This window comes from Aedes albopictus, chromosome 1, assembly GCF_035046485.1.
Source record: "Aedes albopictus strain Foshan chromosome 1, AalbF5, whole genome shotgun sequence".
NCBI lineage: Eukaryota > Metazoa > Arthropoda > Insecta > Diptera > Culicidae > Aedes > Aedes albopictus.
In genome coordinates, this window is record NC_085136.1 from 52,845,200 (window position 1) to 52,864,075 (window position 18,876).

Below are 18,876 nucleotides of genomic sequence, written 5' to 3' on the forward strand. Positions count from 1 at the left end.
TCAGCACATTTATTTTCCATTTTTCCACGAGAATGCATCTGTATCCAGAGTACCAGCTCTGATTTTCCCCAACATCAGACAACCGGATTAAGAAAAAATCTCAGCTCAACCGCTTTATGTAGATATATAAGAGTCCGTCTGCGGCTGTGATGTCGAAATAAGCAATACCAAATGGTTCAATCTCATCGCATCCCATCCCAAACATATTGCATACCTATACCCGCCACCGGCCGCACCGGTTCCATCTCTAAACGTCGAAGAAAAGCATGAACCTAATGCGGGTGAAAAAGATCGTAAAGAATTTCAATTCAAAAGCTTCGAAACTCGAAGTTCCACCGAGAACTGGGGCTCGGCGCAACGGAATCCAGCCGTTCGTTTGGTTGGGAGTCGAATAAATATTTATACCGATACGAATGTTTGCGGATCGATGGTAAACGGAAGAGGTTCTCTCGTCGGCTGTTTTTTTTTTTGCTTCCCGCAGGCTACGGGTTCTTGGCAATTCAGATGGTGGTGATAAAATCGTCCGTTTTTTTTTTGGGCGGGATAAGAACTTCGGGGTGTTGTTTGATGAGGGAATGGTTTGCCTCTACTGGATCGTTCGAGTCAAACAGTGTGCACTTTGAAGTGGTTACAGACACAAGTGATGAACCACATCAAATGCGGAGGGTTTGGGAGATGTTTGAAGAAATAAAAGTATGGGAACACGATTTAGAGTTGAACCTGGACGAAAACTTGAATCTTTTTTCGATGGTACTATCTGCGATTAATTGGTAATTTGAAAGGTTAGTTTGTGAAAAAATACCACTTAGTTCAGATGGGATTCGAACCAACGATATCGTTATTCTAGCGCTGTAACTCGCTATGTCACAGAACAAGTTACGATTCTGCGAAAATTAAAGTCAATTCGAAACGTCACCAACCCGTGTCTATTTTTCACAACTTCACTCTACAGAATTTTCCTCATTGTAGTAGAAACTCTTTGAGGAATCCCAGGCAGATCTCCAGGATCCCTGATGTATCTTCTTTAGAGTTTTTCGGGAAACTCCCGGAAAAAAATCAAAATAAGAATTGGAGTACGCCTGCAAGAGTTCTTCTTCTTCTTTATGGCTCGACGTCCTCACTGGGCTGACTACTTCGCTTCAACTTAGTGTTCTTTGAGCACTTCGACAGTTATTAATTAAAAGGCTTTCTTTACTTGCCATTGCATGAATTTGTATATTGTGAGGCAAGGACAATCATACACTATGCCCAGGGAGTCGAGAAAATTTTCCCGACCGGAACCGGGAATCGAACCCGCCGTCTCCGGATTGGCGATCTATAGCCTTAACCACTAGGCTAACTGGAGACCTGGAGGTCTCAAAGTCGCTTCAGCTGATTTATCAAAGGGTTACAGGGAAGTTCCATTGGATATCAAGGGTGTTTCAGGGGATCTCAGCAGTGATCCAAAATGTACTGTCAAAAACTGTAGTTTACATGATAATCGTGGGTGTATGATCTTGACTATCATGCAAAAAAAACATTCACGCGTGACCAGAAATAACATTCACGGCTGACTGTAACATTTTTTTAATCACGCCAAAATTGTAGTGGATTGGCAAATTGAGTGAACTAATGAAATCCCCCCTGTGATTCCGAAAACTGCGAACGGGACATGCATGTAACTTAGGAACCAGAAGTGTGAAGAAGCAGAGACAAAGATTTTCGAATTGTGCGTTTTGAGGGTCCTAACCACCAATGGAGCAGGGGAACAAAAGTCAATAGCTCCCAACTGAATAGTTACGGCTCACATCTTAAAATCAAAAAGACTCATGCCATACGGATATTTTCGGACCTGGCCAATTGAGATGATATTGAAACCCGATATCCTAGGCCATTTTGGAATTAAAGATGGCGCTTGGGGTTTCAGGGACAATATATGGGCACTACTGGAGGTTTTCAAAATCCTCAAAAACGCCTCTGTATCGACTCTGACATGAAATCCGCTGAAAATGCTCTGAAGCTTCTTGGAATACCTTTGAATTCCCCGTAAAACACTATGTAACGCCAACCCCCAAACCCCCAAAAACGCCAACCCCCAAACCCCCAAAAACGCCATGTGCTCTAAAAATTCTTGGAATGCCTCCGAAATTCCCCTGAAACCCCCAGAAATCCCAGACCCTCCGAAACTCCCGAAAACGCCATGTAAAGCCTCCGTAACAGTTCTGAAATCCGCCGAAAATGCTCTGAAGCTTCTTGGAATGCCTCCGAAATCCCCCAAAACCCCCAAAAACCACATGTAACGCACCTTAGACCCTCCGAAACCCCCAAAAGCGCCATATAACGCCTCCGTGACGTTTCTGAAGTCCGCCGAAAATGCTTTGAAGCTTCTTGGAATGCCTCCAAAATCCCCCTTAAACCTCCTGGAGCTCCATGAAACGCACCTTAGATCCTCCGCAACCCCCGAAAACGCCATGTAACGCCGCCGTAACATTTCTGAAATCCACCGAAAATGCTCTTAAGCTTATTGGAATGCCTCCGAAATCCCCCTTAAACCCCCACAAACCCCATGTAACGTACTTAGACCCTCGGAAACCCCTGAAAACGCCATGTAACGCCTTCGTAATGTCTCTGAAATCTGCCGAAAATCCTCTGAAACTTCCTAAGAGCAAGTTTACCGGGGGCTACTATCTGGGTGAGTAAAATGATTGCCCACAGAGTTGTCATTTTAGTTTAGTTACTCATTTCCACACCGGTCGCTACTATATTTAGTTACCGGATTGCGTACCGGTCGTTGCCAAATACTGTTGCGGTATAAACAAAATATTTTGGAAACCTTTTTTTTGAAGAATTTCTTCTGGGATTCCCCAGGCATTCCCTCTGAGCTTTTAACATGAATTTTTACTGAGTATCCTCGAGCAATACGTACTTGAATTTCCCCAGGAATTCCAGATTTCCCCAGGAATCTCTTCCGGGATTAAACCTTAAATTTCTACTGGGATTTCTTATTCTTTTCGGGATTCTTCCTTGAATTTCTCTGGGGATTCTTCCAAGAGTTCCTCCGGGGATTCATTCAGGAATTTCTCCGGGGATTCTACCAGGAATTCCTTCGGGGATTCCTCACGAAATTCTTCCGGGGATTCCTCCAGGAATTCCTCTGATGATTCCTCAAGGAATTCCTCCGAGGATCCTTCCAGGAATTCCTCCGGGGATTCCCCCAAGAATTCCTCCGAGGATTTCTCCAGGAATTCCTCCGGGGATTCCTTCAAGTTTTCCTCCGGGAATTCCTCCGAAGATTCCTCCGGGACGCCTCCGAAAATTCCTCCGAGGATTCTTCCGAGGATTGCTCCGAGAGTTCCTCCGGGAATTCCTTCGAGAATTCCTCCGGGAATTCATCCAGGAATTCCACCGGGAATTCATCCAGGAATTCATCCAGGAATACCTCTGAGAATTCCTACATGAATAACTCCGGGAATTCTTCCAGGAATACCTCCAGGATTCCTCCAGGATTTTCTCCGAGGATTGCTCCGGGAATTCCTCCAAGGATTCCTCCGGGAATTCCTCCAAGAATTCCTCCGGGAATTCCCGAGGATTCTCCGAGAATTCCTGCGGGAATTTCTCCGGAAATTCCTCCGAGGATTCCTCCAGGAATTTCACCGAGAATTCCTCCGAGGATTCCTCCAGGAATTCCTCCAGGAATTCCTCCGAGGATTCCTCCGGGAATTTTTCCAAGAATTTCTCCTGGAATTTCATTATGAGTTTCTCCAGGAATTCCTCCGGGGGTTCATTCAGAAATTTATTCGGATTTTTCTTCAGGAAATTCCTCCGTGGGTTTTTCCAGGAATTCCTCCGGGGATTCCTTCCGGCTATTCCCCGAGGATTGCTTCAGGCATTTCTCCAGGGAATCCTCATGGAAATTCCTCCGGGAATTCCTCGGGAAATCACCTGCTGTAGGGTCCCCCGGAGGAATTTCTTGAGGATCCTACAGAAGAATTCTTGGAGAATCCCCCGCAAGAATTCCTGGAGAAATCCCCGGAAGAATTCCTGGAGAATTCCCCGGAGGAATTCCTGGAGGATTCCCCGGAGGAATTCCTGAATGAATCCCCGAAGAAATTCCTGAATTAATCCCCGGAGGAATTTCTAGAGTAATTACCATTCCTGAAGGAATTCCCGGAGAAATTACCGGAGGAATTCCTGGAGGAATTACAAGAGGAATTCCTGGAGGAACTCCCGAAGGCATTCCTGGAGGAATTCCCGGAGGAATTACCGGAGGAATTACCGGAGGAATTACCGGAGGAATTACCGGAGGAGTTCCTGGAGGAATTACCGGAGGAATTCCCAGAGGAATTACCGGAGGAATTACCGGAGGAGTTCCTGGAGGAATTACCGGAGGAATTCCCAGAGGAATTCCTGGAGGAATTCCCAGAGGAATTCCTGGAGGAATTCCCAGAGGTATTCCTGGAGGAATTCCCAGAGATATTCTTGGAGGAATTCCCAGAGAAATTCCTGGAGGAATTCTCAGAGGAATTCCTGGAGGAATTCCCGGAGGAATTCCTGGAGGAATTGCCGGAGGCATTCCTTTAGGAATTCCTATATAAATCCCCGGGGGAATTCCTGGAGGAATTCCCGGAGGAATCCCTGGAGGAATTGCCGGAGGAATTACCGGAGTAATTCCTGCAGGAATTGCCGGATGAATTACCGGAGGAATTCCCAGAGGTATTCCTGGAGGAATTCCCAGAGATATTCCTGGAGGAATTCCTGGAGAAATTCCCAGAGATATTCCTGGAGGAATTCCTGGAGGAATTCCCAGTGGTATTCCTGGAGGAATTCCCAGAGGTATTCCTGGAGGAATTCCCAGAGATATTCCTGGAGGAATTCCCAGAGAAATTCCTGGAGGAATTTTCAGAGGAATTCCTGGAGTAATTACCATTCCTGGAGGAATTTCTGGAGGAATTCCCAGAGATATTCCTGGAGGAATTCCCAGTGGAATTCCTGGAGGAATTCCCAGAGGTATTCCTGAAGGAATTCCCAGAGATATTCCTGGAGGAATTCCCAGAGAAATTCCTGGAGGAATTTTCAGAGGAATTCCTGGAGTAATTACCATTCCTGGAGGAATTCCTGAATGAATCCCCGGAGAAATTCCTGAAAGAATCCCCGGAGAAATTCCTGGAGGAATCACCGGAGAAATTCCAAGAAGAATTCCTGCAAGAATTCCCAGAGGAATTCTTGGAGGAATTTTGGTCAGGATGGCCGTGTAACCTGTTCCGGGTGGACTAGTGATCTACACAGTTCCAGAACCATTATTCACCGAAATCCCCTCGAAGTGCAGAGCGAGACTTTCCGTTTCTCGCTCACGCCCCGGGAGACATCACACAGCGTCCCACAATCATTTCCCGCTCAACTATCGGGCGCCCAAATTTGAGCGCTCGATGTTTCCCGAAAGCCTCGCTGCTATTTTACTAGCCCGGTTAGTAGCCCCCGATAAGGTATAGCGCTATGATACTGCGCTATGTAATTAAGTTTAGTCGCGCACCAGTAAAGGTGCTCTTATAAACCTTCGAAATCTTCCTAAACTACACCCCACTCCCCTCCTCAGACTACAACTAACGCCCCTGTCACCCTCTATCACGAGTTATCCTTATTTTTCTTTCGCAGTTTTCGGAACCACTGGAACTCCAGCTCTACATTGCAAAACTGACATTTCGTACTCCCATCGTCTTGATTTGTGTTACAATCATGGTGCCATATGCTTCATTCATGGTAAACGACATTCATGCATCGAAGGCAGCATGAATGTAGTATGCGACGGTAGTATGCAAAACATTAGTCATGACGGTATAGGCATTGCGACGATAATGAAAAAAATGTACAATACGGTTCACTGGATCTCAGAGTCATCTCAGGGGTTTTCAGGGGTTCTACAGAGGTCTCCAAGGGTATCTGAAGGGGTTTCAGAGGCGTTTCTGGTGGTCTCAGGGGAAACAATGAGGCCTCAGGAACGCTTGAAAGGTGGTTTCAGGGAATGGCAGGAGGTCTTATGGGCGATTAAAGAAGTCTCAGGGTCATTTCAAGTGCTTTAAGAGGGTTCTAGGGGTTTAGCAGGGGGCTTTATGGGACTTAGAGGGAGTTCCAGAGGGTCTAAGGCGCGTTTCAAGGAGTTTAGGGAGCTCCATGATATCTCAGAGGTATTTCAAGTAAGCTCCAGGAGATCCCAGCTCTAGCGAAAGTATTTTTAAGATCTCATATAGCAAAAATGTTAGTTGGGACTGCCACTTTACCCAAGCAACACACATGTTATAATAGAGTTACGACAGCGCAAGTTTTGGTTGTATAGAAGTTTATTTTACGTAATTCTAACATTGTGTTGGAATAACGTAAAATAAACTTCTATACAACCAAAATTTGCGCTGTCGTAACTTTTATGTAACATGTGTGTTACTTGGGTAAGGGGCCTCAAGAGCGCTTCAGGAGATTTCGATGAGGCCTCAGGAACATCTTCCAGAGAGTTCCAGGGAAGTTCCAGAGGATCTCAAAGGCGTTTTAGGGGAGTCACATGAGAGCTCAGAAGCGTTCAAGGGAATCTCATAGTCGTCTCAGGTGATTTTTGGGGGTTCCAGAGGATCTCAGGAGTGTTTCAGGGGAGTACCATGAGACGAATCATAGAGATATAATTCTGCACTAAAATTATCCTTCCATCTGGCTGCCACCGTTATTTCGTCTGTCAGCAAATTTGGTCCGCGGTCGTTGCATTTGTCAGGCACCTGCGAAGCTACGTGTCTCTCACCATTGATAATTATTTAAAACCGCCGCATGGCGATCCGATCCATGCTGTCATGCACATACACAATCACATGCCCTACGTGCAGCCTTTTCTTGTATTTCTTTAACCCGTAAACACCCGGGACGATCTACTTTTGGCAGAAATGCAATATCTTCTTTGTTTTTAAACATTTTACCCTGGATTTTTTTTATAGACAAGGGGAATAGTTGTGCTAAGAAATGCATGGAACCTACTCCCTTTGCACCTTCCCCCATTTTGCTGGTAGCCGAAAATACGTGGCTTTTTTGTATTTTTTGTAAATTCTACATGTTTTACTCAAATATCATCTGTTTGCAAATCATCAATAGTTTTCACTGATCCTTGACACGCAATGTATTACTACCCATCATAGTTTGTTAAAGTTTTGATCTCAGAGCTATTATAAGGCCTCCAAAGTACTCCGAAGTTTGTGTCACAAATCCAACATCCTATACCAAATTTTATACACGATGACTCATCACAGTACATAGTCTACGGTACTCAGAAAGCCTCAAAGCACTCCTAGAATATTCATGGCACATGAATTGGGTGATCTAGGTCATCCAAACTACTCTGGAATTCATTTTCTTAATATCTACAACATCTACCATCATTTGTGTTCACTCTGTTCATGAAATTTAGTCACGTTGATGTCCATTAGACCTCGTAATGCTACGAGCAACTCGATATTGTGGTATGTAGTTGGACATTCCGTGAAATACAAATGGCCTCGAAAACACTTTGAAATGTGGGTAACGATATCTACATACTGTATCATGCTTTAATTATAAACAATATTCGTGAGATGTAGTCTATACTGCTGATGGAGCCTCAGTGCACAACTATAATGCTTTTGGTACATTCATGGAGTATTGCAGGCTTTCCAAACTATTTTGGAATTAGGACCTTCAAAGTCTACAGGGTCTACTCTTGTTTCTGTTCACTCTATCGGCATAATTCTTTCACGACTACGTCTGGTGCACCTCATAATATTGCGAGTATCTCTATGTGTTGCTGTTTGGGTGTCCACTGGTATTCAAAAAGACCCAATGTATTTTGAAGTATAGGTCGCAATATCCGTAAATCTTATGTTATATTTATTGTAGCGAATGTTCGCCGAATATAATCTGCGCTACTCTTAGAGCCTCGGAGTGCAATTCTGATAACTGAGCAACATTCACTTGGTGATCTAGATCATTCAAATTATTCTGGAATAAAGACCTTCAAGCTCCACACGCTCTACTGAATCTCTTTACTTTATCGGTGTAGCTCCTCCAAAAAATCCTTCAGGAATTCTTCCAAGACTTCCGCCAAGAACTTCTCAAGTAATCTTCCTAAGTATTCCTTCAAGAAATTCTGGAAGAATTCTTCCAGGAATTGTTCAAGAAATTTCCCAAAAATTCTTCCAGGAGTTCATCCAAGTATTCTACCAGAAATTCCTACAAAAATCTCTCCAGGAATTTCTCCAAGAAGTCCTTCAAAAATTCCAGCAGGATTTTTTTCAAGAATTTCTCCAGATACCACTCTAAAAATTCTGACAAGAATTCCTCAAAGAATCCCTATAGGTATTCCTCCAACAATTTTTCCAGGAATTCCTAATAGACTTCTTCTTAGAAATTCTCAAAACATTCCTCCAGAAATTCCTCCAAGAGCTTCTCCAGGAATTCCTCCAAGAATTCCTCTATGGTTTTTTCCAAGAAGCTTTCAAGGAATTTCTTTAGAAAATCCTCAAAGAATTTCTCCCGAAACCTCCGGGAAATTGTCCAAAAATTCTTCCAAAAATTACTCTGAGATTATTTTTAGGCATTTTTCCAGAAATTCTTCCAGGAATTCGTGAATAAATTGTTCAAGGAATTCGAACAGAAATTACTACAGGAAATTCTCCAGGAACTTTTCCAGGAAATCTTCGCAGAATTCTTCCAAGGATTTGCTCCACAAATTCTTCCTAGGCTCCTGCAGGAATCCTTTAGTAATTCTTCAAAAAAAAGTCCTGACATAACTCTAAGAATTCGTCCGAGAATCCTTTCAGGGATTTCCTCAAAAATACCTCCGAAAACTGTTGAGGAATTACGCCGAAAATTCCTCCCGAAATTCCTCAAGAAACTTCTTCAGGAATTACTCCAGGAGTTCTTCCAGGAACTCTTTCAGGTTTTCCTGAATAAATTCTTCTTGGCACTCCACCAGGAAATCCTCTAAGAATTCCCCAAGGAATATCTCCAGGAATTCCTCCAAAACATCTGCCTAGAATTATTTCAAAGATCTCTCCAGGAATTCCTCTAAAAAATCCTACAGGGGCCACCTCAAGAATTTCACCAGGGGTCTCTTTAAGACTACTGCCAAAAATCCCTTCAGGTATTTCACCAGGAATATATCAATGGATTTTTTCAACCCCAGGGATTCCACCGAGAATTCTTTCAGGTAGTTCTCCAGGAACTGCTCCGAGACTTCTTCCCAGAATTCCTCCAAGAACTCCACCAGGAACTTCTCCAAGAATTTCGCCAAAAATTCCTCCAGCAAATTTCTCCAGGTATTCCTTCAAAAATCCTACTAAGAATTTCGCCAAGAATCCGTCCAGGAAAACCTCCAGGATATATTCCAGAAATTCGTCCAGCAAGTACTCCAGTAATTGTTTCAGGAATTCCTCTGGGAAATACTCTACGAATTCCTCCTGGAATAACTACAGGATTTCCTCTAGGAATTAATCCGGGAAATACTGCAGGAATTCCTGCAAGAAATATTCCGGGAATTCCTCCAGAAAACACCATAAAGTTTTCTCCAGGAATTGCTCTAGGATTCCTCCAAGATTTATTCCAGGAAGTACTCCAGGCATTCCTACAAGGATTATTCCACGAATTTCTCCTGGAATACCTCAAGGAAATAAAAATTACAAAAAAAAACAAACTTCGAAAATTTCTCCAGGAGTTCCTTAAGGACTTCTTCAAGTAAATCCTATAACAATTTCTCTAAGAATTCCTCCAGGATGTTCTTTTGAAATTCCTTCACACTACATGAATTACATGAAGTACTCCAGGAATTCCTGCAGGTTTTATATAGAAATTTCTTCAAGAAATTCTTGGACACACTCCTGGTAGAATTTTTGTAAGAATTCTTGGAGGAATTCGAGAAAAAAAAATCAAGGAATTCCTGAAGAAATTCCTAGATGAATACTTGGTGGAATTCTTAAAAGAAGTCTTGAAGGTATTCCTGAAGTTATTCATAGAAGGGAATTCTGGCAGGAATTCTGGATGGTTGGAGGAATTCCTGGAGGAGTTCTTGGATGATTTCCTGATGGAATCTTTGGGGAATTTCCTGTAGGCATTTCTGGATGAATTTCACAAAGATTTCATGGAAGAATTCCTGAAGGTATTTATTGAAATATCCCTAGAGGTATTCCTAGAGCAATTTATAAAGGAATCCCTGCCGAAATTTCTGGAGGGATTTTTGGAGTAATTTTTGACAGAAGCATTGGAGCAGGTTTTGGAGAAATTCCTAACAGAGTTACTGTCGGAATTCCTGAAAGAATTTCTGGAGGAATTCCTGGACGGATTCTTGGAATAATTCATAGCAGAAGCTTGTTTTAGTAATAACTAAAGAAATTCTAGGAAAAAATCCTGGAGGATTTTCTGGAGAAATATCTGGAGAAGTCTCGAAGCAGTTCCTCGGAATGCCTGGAGTCGTCCCAGGAGTATTTTATTGAGGAATTCTGAATGTTTCCTGAAGAATCTTGAAGGTATTCATAAAGAAATTGGTGATTGATTTTTTGAATGGATTTTTGACGGAATTTCTTGAAAAAAATCTTAGGGGTATTTGTGGAGAAATTCCTGAAGGGATTCCTGGCAGAAGTCATATCAGGACCCTTGTTAAATTCTTGGGATAGGTCCTGTAGGGTTTTTCTGGAGGAATTCCTGGAAGAATTCTTGTTTCTTGAGGAATTATTGGTGGAATTCCTGGAGGAGTTCTAGGGGCGAATTCCTGAAGATATAAGGGAAATTCCTGAAGAACTTCCTGGTGGAATTCCTGACAGAGTTCCTGGAGTAATTCCTGAATTAGTTCCTTGAGTAATTTTGGGAGGAATTTTTCCATAATTCCTTAAGAAAAGAACTTCTGGGGGAATTTCTGAGGATATCTCTTAAGAAATTCTCGTACTGATTCTTAGAGTAATCTCAGGAGTATTTTCTTGTGGAATTACTAATGGTTTACTGAAGGATCCTGGAGGTATTCATGAAGGAAATTCTGGAGGAACTCTTGAAATTTTCTAACAAATCCATGGAGGAATTCCTGCAGGATTTCCTGAAGTAAGTGCTGTAGGAAATTCTTAAAATTTCCTTCACGAATTCCTGGAGGAATTTCTAGAGAAATGTCTGAAAGTAATCTCGGATGAATCTCTGGAGTAATTTTTGAAAGAATTTTTGGACGATTACCTGCGGATTACTGGAGAAATTATTCGAGGAATTCCTGGAGAAACTCTTGGAGGAATTCCTGGAGAATTTCTTGGCCGAGGTCTATGAGGAAATCCTGGAGAAACTGTTGGAAGAATACCTAGAGGGATTCTTTGAGGAATTCTTGGCAGAATTTTTATAGAGAAATTCGGAGAAATTATTGAAGAAATTCCTGCTGGAATTCTTGATTACTTGAGCAAATCTTGTAGGAATTTCTGGTAGAATACTTGGAGGAACTCCTGGAAGAATTTTCTAGAAACTTCTTGAAAATTTCCTGGAAGAATTCTTCCATAATTTCTTGAAGGAATACCTAGGAAGATTATTTGAGGAGTTCTTGGCGAAAGTCTTGGAAGAATTCCTGAAGGATGTTTTGAAGGAGCTACACCGATAAAGTAAAGAGATTCATTAGAGCTTGTGGAGCTTGAGGGTCTTTATTCCAGAATAGTTTGAATGACCTAGTTCACCAAGTGAAGTTGCTAAGTTATCAGAAATGCACTCCGAGGCTCTAAGAGTATCGCAGATCATATTCGGCGAACATTCGCTACAATAAATATATCATACGAATATTGCGACCCATACTTTAAAATACATTGGGTCTATTTGAATACCAGTCAGTGGACACCCAAATAGCAACACATAGAGATACTCGCAATATTATGAGGTGCAACAGACGTAACCGTGAAAGAATTATGCCGATAGAGTGAACAGAAACAAAAGCCTGTGGACCTTGTAGGTCCTAATTCCAAAATAGTTTGGAAAGCCTGGAATACCCCATGAATGTACCAAAAGCATTATAGTTGTGCACTGAGGCTTCATCAGCAGTATAGACTACATCTCACGAATATTTTTTACAATTAAAGCATGATACAGTATGTAGATATCGTAACCCAAATTTCGTAAAGTGTTTTGGAGGCCATTTGTATTTTACGGAATGTCCAACTACCACAATATCGAGTTGGTCGTAGCATTACGAGTCATTACGTGACTAAATTTCATGAACAGAGTGAACAACATTGATGGTAGATGTTGTAGATCTTAAGAAAATGAATTCCAGAGTAGTTTGGATGACCTAGATCACCCAATTCATGTACCATGAATATTCTAGGAGTGCTTTGAGGCTTTCTGAGTACTGTTGACTATATTCTGTGATGATTCATCGTATATAAAATTTAGTATAGGATGTTGGATTTGTGACACATACCTCTGAGTACATTGGAGGCCTTAGCATAGCTCTTGGATCAAAACTTCAACAAACTATTGCGTGTCAAGGATCAGTGAAAACTATTGATGATTAACAAAAAGATGAAATTTGAGTAAAAACATGTAGAATTTACAAAAACATACAAAAAAAAAGCCACGTATTTTCGGCTACCAGCAAAAGGGGGAGGGTGCAAAGGGGGGAAGTACCATACATTCATTAACACAACCATTTCTCTTGACTATAAAAAAAAATCCAGGGCAAAATGTTTAAAAACAAAGAAGATATTGCATTTCTGCCAAAAGTAGATCGTCCCGGGTGTGTACGGATTAAATTATTAATAAGATTGCTTCAGGATTGTCTCAAAAAGTTTCCAAATACAGCAGTAAATAATCAATGGTGTTCTCTTTTTAAGTTCGTTCAGATCACCAATCAATGAACCTCAAAGTTACCTCTCATTGAAACATTCAATTTCAACCATCTTTCAACACTTTCTCATCTCGTTCCCTTTGTTTTTTTTTTCTCTTCCCTCTCACCTCCGCAGTGCCGACGAGGGCTTCGACGGTACCTACCCGACCAACGTGGTCGTCCGGAACAATGGCTCCTGCCTGTACGTGCCGCCCGGCATCTTCAAGTCCACCTGCAAGATCGACATCACCTGGTTCCCGTTCGACGACCAGCGCTGCGAGATGAAGTTCGGCTCGTGGACCTACGATGGGTTTCAGGTAGGTTTAAAATTCCAACTTGGAAGGGGGTGTAATGAGCAATGTGCACTGAAAGAAGGGAGAATTCAAGTGATCAGTTTGAAAGCAGTTATTAAAAAACTAGAAAACAAAATGCATAAAAAATACAAAAATATTTAAAAAAAAATATTAAAATTGAGTGAAAAAGTACAAAATAATATAAAATAAAAGTAAATAAAAAATAAGAAAATAAAAGTAAAATAAGTGGAGAAATTAAAAAAAAAACACTCTTGAAAGTACTCAATAAAAACAGGAAGAAAAATAACAAATATAAAAACAACATGTGAATTAAATTTGAATTAAGTTCACCTTTTTTAGGTGTTTTCATCATATCTGAATCCATTTCAAATGTTCGCATTATTTCAAGTCATGCTTTTATAAAAATAACAATTATACAAGACTCATTTTTAATATGTTAACAGCTTTCAAATTTTTTGTTTGTAGTTTTTCCCTTCTTTCAGTGCACAAATATATTTTTCCCACATATAAATTCCTTCAGTCGGTTGACCGCGACGACGACGGCTGGCAGCACACCGCACGACGACGACTGACAACCGGGCGATAAAGTTTCTCAATTTTATGGGTGAGGAAAGTGAGGTGTATTCAATTAAAACTAAACGATCCAATCTGTCTGACGGACGACGGTAGATGGCGGCGTTGACGATGGAGCAGTCAGCATCCAGTAGGGAGGGTGTACGATTGTGTCGAACGACGACGGGTGCATCCAGGTTCAACCTGATAGTTGATTTTGTGCAAAGTTTGCACAAAAAGCCGGCAAACAAATCGATTCAGTGCGATGTAATTACGATAAATTGAAATGATTTCCTGAATTGATGATGGGGGATGGGGGCGAGACAATTCCGTTTGGGAAATTATTCAATTGATTATTCACGTAGCTTTCGATTGATATTGATTGAAGCTTATGAATGACAACTGAAAATAGGTGCGATGATGCTGGAACACAATTTGACGTTCCAACTTCCAACATATATTAGTAACGTTTTTGGTTTTATGTATAGTGATTTTTTTATCAAAATTTAAACTTGAAGCTTGTGGTCTTTCTCTTATACTATCATTTCTGTTTCTTTTTCCTTTCTCTTCTCCGAATTCTAGGATGTCTTGAAAACTATGAGTCCTTTATGTCGACTTTAAAACCTTCATAAAACAAGTTAATATATCTGGAAATTCTATGTTCTACAAAGTGCTAAAATCTAAGTCGAACGTATTCTGCATCATGTTCTAGCCATTAACCCACGATCCATCACGACTTGCCTGGGAAACCCAGACCATCATAAATTAATCCCCACCACGGACACCGTTTAAGATCATTTTCCACCCGAAACGGCGTTGAGATTTATCACCACTCTAATTCAGCTCCGGCAGCTTGATTGCTTCCACACAAGCATGGAGAACCCGGGCCCGAGCGCGTCAGCAAACACCATTCCGTCGTCGGAGCAGCATACCTACATTAAAATCCAGCGAAATGACAAATGTAATTGTTGAGTGTTTGTGACGCTAGCTCCACTGCCATGCTGCCCCCTCCTCCAACTAGATGGGTAGCGGTTACCTGACTGTAGGTTGGCTTGCCGGCAACGACAACGACGGTTTCCATTCCTAATGGGTGCTGCTCCTCGGTCATGTCCCTGTCAGCAGCGGTGGAAGGATAATGGATGGGTTTCGCCTTGACCACACCAAAAGGTGGAGCTTTAATGTTGAAATCGGATTTAGGGATAATTGTGTCAAGTAATTGTAGTTTGACCGGAGATCGCAATTTTTATGTGAATTTGTAATCGAAAAGATAAGAAATTATAGGATTTTCGCAAGATCTCATAGCATTTCTGAACTAAAAACCCAGATTGATAATACCTGACCTGCATAGAAGAAATTCTGAAAACTGCATTTGACGTGATCATTATAATGTTCAAATTTTCATATAATTTCACTCGGTTGTACGTTAAAGAATTTCTTGCACGCAAAAATGTAGCCAAGCTTCACACTGTAGACAACCTGTAATTTTACAATACGATGCAGAGTTGTGTTGAAAGCGATGATGATTATTTTATTACAGAAAACTCGCAAAACAGTCAAACGTTGTACTTGCCACTTGGCTTTGGTAAGCCTACACAGTTCAAAATTGCATCGCTTTCAACACAATTCTACATCGATTTGTAAAATTGCAGGTTGTATGCAGTAAAGTGTCTCGAGTTTACCAAAGTGGCGAATCCTTGTCGTTTTGACAGGTCTTCTGCACGATTGGAACTATGTGGATGACTGAAAATCGGCTGTTCCCATTTTGCCGTTTCTCTTCTTTGTTTTATCCAGGCTCGTTAGTCTGCAGTATGGTAGCTTACAACATTGTGTGCAAGAAATTCTTTTATGTAAAATTGAATGAAATGAAATGGACATTCAAGCGTTCTAATATTTACGTCAAGTGTGGTTTTCCAAATTTCTTTATGCGTAGTTAAAAATCGAGAAATTGACAATTGTTGGGTGGTACTATCACACTACCGTAATAGGTCGACCCACGACCGATCCGTCGACAGTCCGTTCAAATCAGTGCTGTCATGGTAAAATCAAAGCTGGTTACTCAAGGTTTTCAAATTTTAGCGCCCTTATACCGGTACGCCCTAAGGAAATGACTTCACCATTGCGCCTAATTAATAATTATTCCGGGAAACCCCGTCATGCATTATAATTTACTGATTTTTTCTGTAAGTTTCGTGCAAGAGAAATTCTAGCTGAAATTCCTATGAGTTTTGGAAGAATTCTTCTTGATATTTATAAAAAATTCTCCAAGATTTCTTCCAGGGACACCGTCATAAATTCTTTTTGGGGACTCTTCAAAGATTCATCAAAAAATTTATGGAATATTTACAGAAATAAGACTCTCGCTAGATATCTTAGAAAAAAATCGAAACGCTCTGTTGTCCATGGAATCCTTTTAAAATTTCTGCAGGGATTTTTCAGAAATTCTTCCTGGAATTTTCCTAGGCACTTCTGCAGGAGTTTCTGAAGAAATTTCTCAAAAGATGAATGGTAAAACTGGTCCACGGGTTTCCACAGAAATTCTTTCGACATTCTTTCTGAGATTTTAATGTACATATTCAATAGAAAATTCCTTCAAGGATTGATACATAAGTGCATGCCTGGAATTCGTCATGTATTTTTTTTTTTAATATTTGCGAAGTTTATCCAAGAATTCCTCCAAATGTTTCTTCAAAAGATTATTTTACAAAGATTAAGAGACTCATTCAAAAATTCCTTCGGAATTTTCCTTAAAAATAATCAGGATTTTTCTAGAAACTTTTTCAGAAATTATTGCTTGAATTACTCCAGAGGTTCATTCAGGTATTACACCATTTATGTGAGTTAAATCGATTTTTATTGAAGCAATTTTCGATTAACAATATTTAATGAAATGGGATTTCCTTTAGTAATAACACTTCACGCGGAGCAACACTGTAGTTCGTTCGGTTGCTATGGGATCTCGCGATACACTGTTCGTATCTCTCTTCTTGGGTCGATCTCCTCGGACGGATCACTCGTTGTCCGTCTCTCTTCCTCTAACATCTCGGTCATCCTGAGAGGGATCTGGACTCCAGACCCGATACATCTTCATATGGGACGCAGCAGTCGTGGTCCGCTTCGGTCCCTCGCCACTTACCTTCTCGACATCGTATCGGTTGTTCGCTTTCACCGTCACGATTTTGTATGGTCCTAGGTACTCCGACGCATACTTCTTCCCGGCTCCGAATTGGGTTCGCTTGATAGCCACGACGTCACCTACCTTGTAGTCCGTCGCCGGCTTTGCACGGAGATTGTACGCTGTCCGCTGCTCATCCTGCGTCTTTTCGATTGCAGCCCTTGCCTTCTCCCGGATCTCGCGCCGCTGGTCGTCGAATTGGGCCATCTTTACTTCCTCGAGCAGCTCGCTCAGTCGAATATCGCCTTCATGACGCATTTGGACACCAAACATGGCTTCGAATGGTGACACGCTCGTACTTTGATGCACACTAGCGTTAATCCAGCGTTGGATGTTGCCGACATGTTTGTACCACTTGGTTTTATCGTCTACACTTAGCTTCGTCAACATGGCCACAATCACCTGATTGACGCGTTCGACTTGGCCATTTCCCCTGGGAACTCCTGTGGTTATCTCGATGTGCTCCACGTTCTGTTCGGCGCAATAGTCCTTAAAGTCGTGGGACGTAAACGCCGCTCCTTTGTCACTCACGATACGCCTAGGATTTCCGAACAACTCACTCTGATGTCGCAAACGTTGGATCACCTCGGCCGCATTCGTCGTTTTGGTTGGATAAATCCACACGTATTTCGTGAAAGCGTCCACCACAACAAACAGGTACTTGTAGAGCTTCTCCGTCGCGTCCATAGGACCCACATGGTCCACATGATAGGTATCGAAAGGAACATCGCCCTTCGGGATCGGCGACAAGAGTTCTTCCGTTTTCCCCCGTTTCCGCTCAGCAAGGATACACTTCACGCAGCACTCAATTTGCCTCTTGATTTTTGCACTGAGATGCGGAATGTAGTAGTCACGCTTGATAATGTCTTCAAGTTTTTTCACACCAAAATGTCCATTGTCATGTGCACGTCGGATCACTTCACACTGTAGTTCTGCCGGCACGACAACCACTTCACGTCCTTCCACAACTTTCATCAACATATCACTTGTCACAACATAGTCCTCAAATGGTTGCGTTTTGAGCAGCTCACAAATCACTCGTAGTCTTTCGTCTCGTCCTTGAGCATTTTTGATCAACTCCACCAGCGGATCGCCAGTCGTAGTCATCACCGGCGCCCGGCTCAACGCATCGACGTGTTGCATACGATTGCCAGGTCGATGTTCCACGGTGTACGTGTACTCTTCGAGCAACAATGCCCACCTGGCCACTCTCGGACTGAGATGCTTCCCTTTCAGCGTATGCTGGAAAGCAGCACAGTCGGTCACAATTTTAAACGGTATCCCGAGCAGGTACACTCGGAACCGTTGCACTGCATTCACCACCGCAAGCATTTCGAGATGAAAAGCACTATAGTTTTTCTCGGCACACTTCGTTTTCTGGCTCATGTAATAAACGGGATGGAATTGTCCGTCCTGATCCCGCTGGAGTAACACTGCACCATATCCTTCCTTGCTCGCGTCGGTGTGAACCTCCGTCTCAGCAGCGGCATCATAGATTTTCAGCACCGGATCTGCCACCAAGCTGTCTTTCAGCTGCTCGAAACTCGCACTTTGCTTCTCACCGAACACAAACGACATGTCCTTCTTCAAAAGATCGGTCAGCGGTTTCGCAATTACCGCATAGCCCGGCACAAATTTGCGAAAATAACTGGTCAGGCCCAAGAACCGTTGCAGTTCTTTCGCGTTACACGGCACTCGGAAGCTCTTCACTGCGCGGATTTTCTCGGGAGACAGTCGATACTTCCCTTCACTGATCAAGTAGCCCAGGTACTCGACCTCACTTTTCAGGAACTGCGACTTTTCCCAGTTGAACTGGAGGCCGTTTTCACTGGCCACCTCTAGCACTCGTCGCAACGCCGCGATATTCTCTTCGGGTGTGTCGGACGCAATAATCGCGTCGTCGACGTAAATGATCAATACCCCGCTTCTAATCAAATCGCGAAAAACGTCCGCCACGAATCGGCTGAAACTCGCGGGACTGTTGCACAGTCCGAACGGAGTTTTGAGAAACTCATATT

The 18,876-nt window shown here is 42.2% G+C and overlaps 1 protein-coding gene across 1 annotated transcript in view; it reads left to right on the forward strand.

Moving 5' to 3' along the window:
• The window catches only part of LOC109424591 (neuronal acetylcholine receptor subunit alpha-7-like), a 953,623-nt gene that overhangs the window by 699,594 nt on the left and 235,153 nt on the right, over positions 1-18,876 (forward strand). The window contains exon 5 of the mRNA XM_062844539.1: positions 12,957-13,137. Coding sequence (XP_062700523.1) covers positions 12,957-13,137 — 181 coding nt within the window. The remainder of the gene's footprint in view (positions 1-12,956; positions 13,138-18,876) is intronic.